General features: G+C 36.8%; 1 protein-coding gene across 1 annotated transcript in view; it reads left to right on the top strand.

Annotated features, from left to right (window-relative positions):
- Nucleotides 1-12,055, top strand: part of dcbld1 (discoidin, CUB and LCCL domain containing 1) — a 78,206-nt gene extending 66,151 nt beyond the window's left edge. Inside the window, 6 exon segments of the mRNA XM_056481472.1 lie at nt 442-598; nt 674-766; nt 2,220-2,304; nt 5,858-5,907; nt 7,797-7,916; nt 10,564-12,055. Coding sequence (XP_056337447.1) covers nt 442-598; nt 674-766; nt 2,220-2,304; nt 5,858-5,907; nt 7,797-7,916; nt 10,564-11,129 — 1,071 coding nt within the window. The 3' untranslated portion in view covers nt 11,130-12,055.
- Nucleotides 12,056-12,333: the final 278 nt, after the last annotated feature.

Raw genomic sequence — 12,333 nt, 5'->3', positions numbered from 1 at the left:
AAGTAGTAGGTCATCCTGATACTTCTCACCAACAATTTTTTGAATACTATGAATTCCGACAGACTACTGTTCTCGCATACTGTTTTACAGGTTCTATATAGTAGGGTAGTATGCGATCACAGCCATGATTTCCAGAAGTTTGTGCACTTTATTAGAAATTATGAGAAAACGAAAACCGGCATGAAGCCCATAAAGTATTTGAACCCAGTCAGCTATTTATTTATTTATAATAATAATAATAATAATAATAATTATTATTATTATTATTATTATTATTATATGAAAATGGCATCAGAAATTATCGTTTGGCATCATTTCAAATTATTAGCACTAATGATTCACGCACAATGAGAGACCAAAGACATAAACTGTAATTTCTTATTAATCTGTCTAACTCTGTCATTCATCTGTTTTAATGCTTCATGTTGTATATTTCCTCAGGTTTTTGAAGGAAACGCTAACAGCCACCACCCAACGCGCAACACCTTCCATCCCTCCATCATATCACGATACATTCGAGTCGTACCGCAACAGTGGCACCGGACGATTGCCATGAGACTGCAGTTACTGGGCTGCTCGTACATCAAACCCATCCCAGGTATGTTTCTGACTCTTCACAGCCTCATTTTTCTCATTAAAACAGTTGACTAATGCTCATTTTCTCCCTGTGTAGTAAATGCATCATCTCAGGTGACACAGGAGGCTCAGCCTACACAGCCCATCCACAATAACATGACCAAACCGGTGGCCTCCCATGCAGATTTTGGTATGATTTTAAGAACACACACTAACTAGTGCTCATCAATTAATATAGGTTATGTTAGAGATGAATTGAAAGAACGTCAGAGGATATGCATCTCATTTGTGTCATCTCATTCTGTCATTCTCTCTGTTCTGTAGTTCTGTCTGTTGTGTTCTGTCTGTCGTTCTCGGTTGTTCTCTCTGTCTGTTATTCTCTCTTGTCTGTCATTCTGTCTGTCTGTCATTCTGTCTGTCTGTCATTCTGTCTGTTGTGTTCTGTCTGTCGTTCTGTCTTGTTCTCTGTCTGTGGTTCTCTCTCTCTCTATTTCTGTCTGTGGATCTGTCAGTTCTGTCATTCTGTCTGTCATTTTGTCTGTCTATCATTCTCTCTGTTCTGTCATTCTGTCTGTTTTTCTGTCTGTTGTGTTCTGTCTATCGTTCTCTGTTTGTCGTTCTCTGTCTGTCATTCTGTCTGTTGTGTTCTGTTGTGTTCTGTTGTGTTCTGTTGTCTCTGTTGTTCCCTCTGTCTGTCATAATGTCTGTTTTGTCAATCTGTCTGTTGTGTTCTGTCTGTCGTTCTGTCTTGTTCTCTGTTTGTCGTTCTCTCTGTCTGTCATTCTCTCTGTTGTGTTATGTCTGTCATTCTCTGTCTGTCATTGTCTTTCGTTCTCTCTGTCTGACGTTCTGTTTGTTGTGTTCTGTCTGTCATTCTCTCTGTCTATCTGTCATTGTCTGTCGTTTTGTCTGTCTGGCTGTCTTTGTTCGGTCTTATTCTTTGTCTGTCATTCTATTTGTCATTGTCTGTTGTTCTGTCTGTCTGTCTTTCTGTCTGTCTGTTGTTTTCTGGCTGGCTGACTGTCTGTCTGTCTGTCATTCTGTCTGTTGTTCTGTCATTCTGTCTATCTGTTGTTTTGTCCTTGTCTGTCTGTCTGTCTGTCTGTCTGTTCGGTCTTATTCTTTGTCATTCTATCTGTCATTCTATATTCATCTGTCATTCTGTCTGTCATTGTCTGTCGTTCTGTCTGTCTGTCTTTTTCAGTCTGTCATTCGATCTGTCTGTCTGTCTTTCTGTCTGTCATTTTCTGTTTGTTCTGTATGTCTTTTTGTCGTTGTCATTCTGTCTGTCTTTCTGTCTGTCTGTCATTTTCTGTCTGTCATTCTGCCTGTCGTTTTATCTGTCTATCGATTGCTTAGCAGATTTTCATAGTATACATCAGGGATTCTCAATCTCAGTCCTGGAGGTCCGGTGTCCTGCAGATTTTAGCTCCAACTTAACAAGTGTCCAATCAGACACACCTGGGCTAGATAAGCACATTTTAATAGGCTTTCTAAAAACATCCTTGCAGGTGTGTTTAGGCAAGTTGGAGCTAAAATCAGCAAGACCTCCAGGACCGAGTTTGAGAACCCCTGGTATACACCGTGTAAATAAATATAAAGAGTTTTCTTCCTGTTTTTTTCTCTCGCTCTTCTCTTTTTAGTTAATCTGATTGTAATAATTGTGCCCACCATTCTGCTTGTGGTCCTGCTGCTTGTGGCAGTCTGTGTTGTTAAAATGCTTTACAGGTGAGTCAGTTTTCTTTTCTTTTTTTAAATTCTTATTTTAATATTTTCTCCTCAAAATTCCCCTCATTCTGGTTACTTTCAACTAGAAGCATACAAAATAAAATAGAGCACAATAAGACTTTGTATTGACAACATGATAGGTCAGTTTTCATTTGGAAAGAAGAAAGCTTGAACCTTACAAACGTTTTGTCTTTATTCTCTGTTATGTCTGACTTTGAAGGGTGGTTGGATCAAATATGTTTGCATTCATTGGAGCAAAGCCATCTTATCTCTGTTCACTAGTCCTGTTATCAATCTCAGCAGACATGTTTGAGCCCCAGTGATTCCCAGCCTACCTCAGTAGATGCTTTAGATGTGCTGATCCACAATAATACAATATAATGGGATATTAAATATGTTGTTATCACGGGCCAGGGGCATTGACAAGGAGCTCTACTGGGGCACAACCCCCCTTAAAAACAAAAATAATAATGATACAAAAGAAAATTATTATAAATAAAAGTATTATTGTTATTCTACTACAAATATTATTCTAAATAAATGACATAAATTATTCCTAAATGTAACTGGAAAACAATCTAAAGACACAGTTGCAGTAATAATACGATAATTTAAGAAATCTATTGCATGACTATTAATTTCATTGGAATGAAATTCTATAGAATACAAAAATGATTTATAGAATTATCTGTTGTCTTAGACTTGACACATGGCTAAGAATTAGGTTTATTAAGTCTTACCTTCCTGACTCATCATCACTCCTTTCTGCTTCATGCAAAAAATCTATCAGGAGCCAAGATTAGTCTAAATAAGATCATCATATTATTTAAACTTTAGTTTTGTTGATTTTGCTAAATTCACTGCGTGCCGATACCTCTACAAAAAAAGGCTGTTATGCCGGTTTCACAATGTATGAGCATCGCATGAGCAGTGCATATTATTTCATCATGCATGTTCACAACCGGGACTAGACAACAGGAGGTGGAGCACTTGCGTCAGTTTGCTTTTTGATTAAACTACATTACTTTTGCCAGCGTTGGTTCAGTTGCACATAGAGAATAACATCTTTGTTCTGGAATTACCACTCTAAATGAATACACTTGCATACAGGGGTGTAGTGGACATTTTAAAGGTGGGGGGGGGGGGGCAGCCAAAGGTTTACATTTTTAATCACCTGCTTCTAAATGGTCTGTCTCTAAAAGTGCGGGGGACGTATCCCGCCCGTCCCCCTCGGTTGCTTCGCCCCTGCTTGCAAATAAAGTAAATCGTAGCTCAAAGCATTTACTGGGGCATTGGCGATATTTACTGGGGCACGTGCCACAGTAAATTGGGTGTAGTGACACCTCTGTTACGGGCACTACATAGATGATGCTATTAAGGAAATTCATATTGTTATTCACAGTTGTGTTAAGCATCACAGCACCAAACGCTTCAATAGGCTACTTATTTTTAAACATAAACATTTTTACATGTTAAAATTTGCCTCTGACATTTCTGAGATTTTAATTGAAAATGGTCAAATTATGTTTAGACCTATTGTTCAATAACACTTTACAATAAGGGTCCATTTGTTAATATTTCTTAATTAAACTAAACTGACATTAGCTGGGTTTCGATCACCTGGTGTTGATGCACATTTTGACGTGTCGCATGAGAAACAAGTGGTTAAAATGCCAACTTTTGAATAAAAATCTCTTCTTAATTCACAAAAAAGATTTTCTTAGTAGCTTAAGGTAGTTTTGGACTTGCATTTGCTGAATTAACTCTCACATGGCAAATGTTACACCCACATGTGCGCATCTAATTTACATTTGGATTTGTTTTTCTTCTTTTTTGCAAAATTTATCAAGATTCACTTCATGTTCACTGTTGATGTTATAGATCTTACAGTAAAGTGTTTCTTATTGTACTCCACAATCCTTTTGCAATTTAATTAGTTTGCATCATTCGTTTTCCCTCAATATTTACAGTAAATACAATAATTATTTTTCTTTATTACACGGCTGTCTGGAATATTCTCGTTAATAGCAACATTCCAATGCATGTTAATCTCGGATAAAAACCGCTAAATAACATCTTGACCATCAGTTAATACTCCAGCCTCGGGCACCTAGACTGCAGCTCCACACAGGAAGTTTGGCCAGAAGAATTATGGTCCAACAGAGCCTAGTCTCTCTCAAGGTTTTTTCCCTTCACTTCGTCAATTGGTGAATTTTTTTTCCTCGTCACTGTCACCACTGGTTTGCTTGGATCGGGACTTGTGGAGCTGCGCTTCGGTGGATTTTCTCTTCAGTGTTTGAACTTTCAGTAGTAAAAGTTAACCCACAGTGAACTAAACTAAACTGAACTTCAACTCTGAAATCTGGACTTTACTAGAACTTCTATGTTAAGCTGCTTTGACACAATCTACATTAGAAACTACTATAGAAATCAACATTTATTTAATTAATTTATTTAATTAAATTAAATAATACATCCAAATACTTTCATGTGCATTCATATATATATATATCTGCTTATCGGTCACACCACGTTATTTTTTCTTGTGAATGAATAATATATAGGTTAGTAAATGCTTTTTTCATCCAGTAATCACCGGTCAGCTTTGCATTTTTGTGTTTGACGCCATCTTGTGACTGAATAATGCGCAAGTTAGTGTATACTCCATTCAGCTGTTTTCATTTCTGTCAGCTTTGGGTTTAATTAAAGAATTAAACTAAATTATTACGGCTCAAAACTGTGTTTTGTGTCTAATTTTTATCTTTTGTGGCTAGTAGCCGTGTAATAAGCAGGATAAAATAGATTCACCACGGTTGTCTTCGCAGAATAAAGCCACTTCTGGGATATAGACATTCAAAATAATGGCATTTTCTGTTTGTGCAAACTGTATTTCAAATGAGCTAAAACAACACAATTTTTGAGTTTTTTTTTGGGACAACTTAATTGTTTTGTTCAATCTACTGAAATTGAATGTAATTAATCTAATGTTAACTTAAATCCTTCATTTTGTCCCAAACCAAATCGATTGTGTGGATTCCAGCATTTTTTTTTACAGTGAATCTCCTGGATGTTATCCCTAACTTATATTATACCTGCTAAACTAAGCAAAAGCAGCTTATGTGTCAAAACCATGATAGTACAATAAATCATGATAAAACCTACTATCATACACCTGGTTGAAGCACCCTATTCTTTGAGCCTGCCTTAATAGAGTTGCATTCAATAAAAGAGTGAGCGTGAGCTGATATACTCGTTTTGATTCCTCAGCCGCACATTGGATTGCAGTTCAGAAACGTAAAGCATTGGTTTTGGGGGGAATAGAGGAGGTTGGGGGTCAGAGGTCAGAGTCAGGAGATGTGCATTATTCTCCAGAGATAGAGCTCAGGGATGGGGGATTGTGGGGAAATGAGGATGAATGAATGTGAAGCTCTTACGGAGGTGTTTCATGGCAATTGTAAGGCTTCTTGTGTCGTTTAAGACTGATGAAGATAGTGAGAGAGTCTAGACTCAGCCACCTGTGTCTCTAACACTGATGCTTTCCATTGCTTCACAGTAAGAAGACAAAGGAGAACACATACGACTCTGCGGACACACATCATACAGGTAAAACTAACTGAGCATTTAAAGTCCACATTAAATCATATCTAACCAAATTATTTTGTTAGCTCTCATTGCTAGTTTTGTGGTGAACAATTCATCTATGCGTGTCATTAAGAAAAAAAAAATAGTTTGCCCCTGTAATCTTTAATTGAAAGCTGAAAATGCACTTCCTGTTTGTTAAACTCTCAGATTACATCTGTCTGAGGTATTGGGCGTGGCTAACATACTTAACCACACCCCTCCAACTGTCATTTTTGACAGCCAATAGTAATGTGAGAAGGTGTTATAATAACTCTTCCCAAACCCTTTTCCTGATCTTTCTGATTAAAATGCCTACTTTACTTCATCCAATCAGCTCGCAGTAGAAAAAACAAGCCACGCCCACTGTTTTCTCATGTAAAATTCCATTTCTCTAGGAACTGTCACAATATAAAAAAACAGTCGCAGCTTCTGGTTCATGCAGACTTTAATTTTTTCATTCAAAAGTGAAACCCTTTCTTTAAAATGAACAGTTTTTAGGTTTTGTCCTATTAAAGCGATATGATAGCTTTTAAAACAGGCTATGTATGGTTTGATCAGTTTTTAAACTATGATATGCTTTTTGGTTTGTTAGCATAAAGCTATTAAATAACCTGAAGAGAAAAACAAGAAAAGTGATAGATTCTTGGAATATTGTGATCATTATTTTGTAAATATCACGAATACACAAGTCCTCCTTTCCTCTTGCTATATTTGTGTTATTTATTTATTTTTAGTTAAAAACTTTCTTCCTTTTTTACTGTTTTATATGCAGAGTTGGGTGTAACGCGTTACTCTAAGCTAATCACAATTTTGGGGAATGCAGCAGTGTAACGAATTACATTTTAAATTTATGTAGTTTGATTACAGCTACTAAAGTCTGTGTAATTGCGTTACTTGCATTATACATATAGTTTTTAGAAAACAATATATGTTTCTTATATATCTGCAAACATGTGGTATTTTTATGCTTTAGAAGAGTCAAAAACTTATACATATCACCTTTAAGTAACTTACCCAACACTGTTTTATACTGTATTTATAAAATAAATTAACTTGCTCTGTTGAGGTATTATCATTGTTACTATCACTGTCATTTTTTCTGTGTAGGTTCGGTTTTGTGTTTGTTATTAAAGCGTCAACTAAACAAATTTTGTAAAACATTTACCATATTTTGTTAAAAAGAAATCACTCCTGGCATAGAAATTTGGACACAACTCTAACAAACACGTTAAAATACGGCTTGTGTTCCTCTTCCAAACGCACTCTGGTGCTATTTGACTGAAGTGTAAACTCAACACAGACTAAAGACAACCAAAAAAGGGTACATGATGATGTCACAAGGTGGAAAAGATCTTTGTTTGTGTGAGGAATTCACAGACACACACACACCTTGTAAATGTCCCCACAATAATAGCAATACCAGTACATTTTGGCCTTTTGGGGACATTTTTTTGGTCCCCATGAGGAAAAATAATACATAAAAATTGTAGAAATGCAGATTGTTTCCTGTGAGAGATGGGGGTTTGGGTAGGGGGTTATACAGTTTGTACTGTATAAAAATCATTATGTCTAAAGGAAGTGCCCAAAATGATATGTGTGTGCGTGTGAGTGTGTGTGTGTGTGTATGGAACATGAAGAAGATAAAAAAACACCATTTCTCAATGATTAAATGTCTTTTTTGTTTACTTTTATCACTCTCCAAGTTGTCACGAAATGATTTCAGTCCTCATAACATATCCCTTCTTTCAAATATATGTTGCGTTCTGCTTTCCCAGACATGTATAATTTAAGGCTTTAGCTGCTCGACTCGCACAAAGATAAAACCATCTTTCACAGAGCGGCTGACAGTTCTGACTGATTCTCGTCTACAGGCTGTTGGCGACAGATAAAACAGCCATTTACCAGACACCAGTCCACAGAGTTCACCATCAAATACAGCTCTGAGAAAGACCCCATACAGAAGCTGGACCTGGTGACCAGTGCAATGGCAGGTACGGTGAACTAAAAACTAAACTGCTTATAATTTAATCATTCCAAAGTTGCCAAATTCGATGTGTTATAAATCACATTGGTCACACTTTACCATGAGGTTTCATTAGTTAATGTATTTATTAACATGAAGTAATAATAAAAATATATGTACAGCAATTATTAAACATGTTGTTTGTTCATTATATGTTGTTTTATATGTGTGTTTCATGTTGTTTATTTTTTAAATGTTTGTTCCTATTAGTAAATGCAATAACTAATGCAACCTTATTGAAAAGTGTAACCAGCACATGTTATGACTAGATTAGGACTGCATGTTATTGGAAAAATCTGTCATTGGGATATGAATACAATTTTATCAGATGGCTTGAATAGCTCTGTTTGGGGGTGGGGGAGAAAAATCATTAATTAAGATTGATTGGGTTGATTTTAGGTGACACGGTGGCTCAGTGGTTAGCACTGTCACCTCACAGCAAGAAGGTTGCTGAGTCCTGGCTGGGTCAGTTGGCATTTCTGTGTGGAGTTTGCATGTTCTCCCCGTGTTCACGTGGGTTTTCTCCGGGTGCTCTGAGTTTCTCCTACAGTCCAAACACATGTGCGATATAGGTGAATTGAATAAACTAAATTCTCAGTAGTGCATGTGTGTGAATGAGTGTGTATGGATATTCCCAGTTCTGCGCTGCAGCTGGAAGGGCATCCGCTGCATAAAACACATGCTGGATAAGTTGGCGGTTCATTCCGCTGTGGCGACCCCTGATAATTAAAGGGACTAAGCCGAAGTAAAATGAGTGAATGAATGAGTTGATTTTATAAGGGTGTGAATCACGTATAAAAAATAATAAACTCATTTTTAAGCAAGAATAATTACAACAGAGCAAAGAAAAATAAAGTAAAAACAGTGCTTCATGGTTTTTCAAATAGCATTCAGGTACAGAATGTGAATTAATGAAGTGTCAAATTATTAGAGCCTTTATTTTACCAGAAAAAAACACATTGATACAGTTCACATGGGTTTAACTAAAGAAAAACAAACAAAAAAAAAAACAGATAACATCATTTATCCATCAAAACACACATAAAATGACAATTAAAACTCGTCCGAACTTCCACAGGCCTATGTTTCAAATCATTTAAAATATTTTAAAAGTATGTAGTGAAACCAACTGCAACTTTGTTTGGAGGGTATTCCATGCAAGAGGCGCTGCATATTTAAAAGCCTTTTTTTCCTATTTCAGTACACATCAAATCAAATTCACTTAACATTTGAACACTCAGCAACATAAAATACACTGTATAGTCTTCATTGTATTAATAATTCAGTAAATGTATTGTTCATTAAAGTCTTCATTACAAATGTTGTATGTTATTGTTCTGGAATGATTTCAACTCTTAAAAAAGCCATTATAACACATACAAATGATAAAGTTTCATATGCTTATGCTTATACTTTGCAATGACATATTGAAATCTCATACATTCTCAATTGCTGATCTATTACAAACCCTACTCAACATTGCATATCTTGCGATGTGACTATTGCAGACACACACATTGCAATATCGATGCTGAAACGATATATTGTGCGATTCTGTCTGTGGTTTTCACATTGTGGATATCATACATTGGTGAAAACATTGTTAATGTTAAATACTCCCTAAAACTGAATCAATCTACCCTCTGAGATGGGATGGTCACAGAGCTCAAGTGACCCGCAAAATGTCTTACAGCTTCAGTTTCCATGACACACTGTAGTCTATGCAAAACCTCCTTAAAATAAAGAGATTTGATTAATCGTTGGGTGGCATGGTGGCTCAGTGGTTAGCACTGGTTTCCCTCACAGTCCAAAGACATGCGCTGTAGGTGAATTGGATTAACTTAACTTGTCGTAGTGTATGAGTGCGTGTGTGAATGTGAGAGTGTACGGGTGTTTCCCAGAACTGGGTTGCGGCTGGATAACTGCATAAAACATATGCTGGAATAGTTGGCGGATCATTCTGCTGTGGCGACCGCTGATAAATAAGGGACTAAGCTGAAGAAAAATGAATGAATGGATATATCGTTTTATTTTGTTGCTTGTCATGCCCTGCTAGGACATTGTGTGCAAAGAAAGAGCTTTCATTTAATTCAGGACACAACACACTTTCTTGAGATAAGTCCATTGTCTGATGAACTTGTGGGCTAATTTATCTGCCTAAAACGTGCCAAGTAAGTAAAAAAAAAAAGCCTCATTCAAATGGTTGAATGTTTGCCAGATGGAAACTGCCTGCTGATATTTAATTGGCAGTTTTCCCCCTACTCTCCTTAAGGCCTGTAATTATTGATGATTCAGGGTTTGTGCAAGACGTCAGACAGATTTTAAACCAGCACTTTATTTCTGGCATGGCACAACCTTAAAGGCTTAGTTCAGCCAAAAATTAAATTCTTTTCTTAATTACTCGCCTTCATGTCATTCACTCCCCCGAGACCTTTATTCATTTTTTAGAACACAAATAAAGATCAAATTAATTTAACCCCCAAGAATGTACATAAATATTACAGATATACTTTTATATTAGTACATTTTAAAAAATGAATCTCCCACTAATCCCAGAGTTCTCTTTAGAACAACAATTTTATATCCAATTATTTCCCCTCCTTGTTTTTCTTCAGCAGAGTACCAACAACCGCTGATGCTCGGCACGGACACAGTGTCCCGAAAAGGCTCGACATTCAGACCGATGGACACCGAAGCTAAAGACATCGAAAGTTCTCACTATGACCACCTGCAAACAGGCATCCAGTACGCCTTGCCACTGACCAATCAGGAGCCAGAATACGCCACGCCCATAATCGAGCGCCACGCCTTCCGCAAAGACCCCTTCATTCCTGACGCTAGCTATAGTGTGCCAGGAGTGGTGCTAAACAAAAGCCCATCATTTCGGGCAGTCGAAGGCGGTAACTGCAGGAAAGTGATCGGAGGGCTGGCCGGGGGCTACCAAACACCTCAAGTAAAACCAGACCGAGGGAATTACCCAGAGGACATCTATGATAGCCCTAAAATCCGCAAAGCTGTTGTCCCGAATGGCCCTGAATATCAGAGACCCCAGATTAAATCTTTGGATCAGGAGTGTTATTCAACTCCCAGAGATTGTGTTAGATTGCCTTTCTCCGGATTGAGACCAGATCCTGAAGGAAGCCGGTCTGAGCCTGAAGGCAGCAGCTCTGATGGAAGCTGAGATGAGTTTTACTGCCATTTAATGTACCTGACTCAACAAAATCACCTCTTCGTAACTTATTTGAGTATTAGCGACTTGTTTTTAGTAAGTTCGCAGGAAAGGACGGTGGAGGCCAAAATTGGTTTGTTGTAATTTAATGGTTTTTATACGAGATTTTCATTTTTTTTTGTCTTGACGAATCATTATTTTTAAAATTGTGCTGTTGTTTTTTTTTTATTAATATGCAGTTTGTTTATGTTTGCACGATGCACATGTTCTCTACTCGAACTCAAACTGTGAATGCGAGACTTAATGCTTTTACATCAACTTATCAGACTCTGATTATGCTTAAAGGGATGGTTCACCCAAAAGCAAACATTCTGTCATCATTTATTCATCCTTCACTCGTTCCAAACCTGTTTGAGATTCATTGAACGCAAAAGAAGATAGTTTGAAGAATGTTGGAAACCTGTAACCATTGACTTCCATAGTATTTGTTTTTCTACTATGGAAGTCAATAATTACAGGTTATCCTTCAATGAATCTCAAACAGGTTTGGAACGAGTGAACACAAAAGAAGATATTTTGAAGAATGTTGGAAAACTGTAACCATTGACTTCCATAGTAGTTGTATTTCTACTATGGAAGTCAGTAATTACAGGTTATCCTACACTCGTTCCAAACCGGTTTGAGATGCATTGAACACAAAAGAAGATATTTTGAAGAAAGCTGGAAACCTGTAACCATTGACTTCCATAGTATTTGTTTTTCTACTATAGAAGTCAATGTTTAAAGTTTATTATTCAATTATTCCAAACCTGTTTGAGATTCATTAAACACAAAAGAAGATATTTTGAAGAATGTTGGAAACCTGTAACTATTGACTTTCATAGTGTTTGTTTTTATACTATGGAAGTAAATAGTTACAGGTTATTCTTTACTCGTTCCAAACCTGTTTGAGATTCATTGAACACACCAAAAAAAAAAGAAGATATTTTGAAGAATGTTGGAAACCTGTAACCATTGACTTAGTAGTAGAAAGACATACTATGGAAGTCAATGGTTACAGGTTATCCTACACTCATTCCAAACCTGTTTCAGATTCATTAAAGACAAAAGAAGATATTTTGAAGAATGTTGGAAACCTGTAACCATTGACTTAGTAGTAGAAAGACATACTATGGAAGTCAATGGGTACAGGTTATCCTACACTCGTTCCAAACCT

This window comes from Danio aesculapii, chromosome 20 (genome assembly GCF_903798145.1).
Source record: "Danio aesculapii chromosome 20, fDanAes4.1, whole genome shotgun sequence".
NCBI classification, from domain to species: Eukaryota; Metazoa; Chordata; class Actinopteri; order Cypriniformes; family Danionidae; genus Danio; species Danio aesculapii.
Note: the sequence above shows the minus strand (reverse complement) of the source record. Positions and strands in the feature narration are given on the sequence as shown.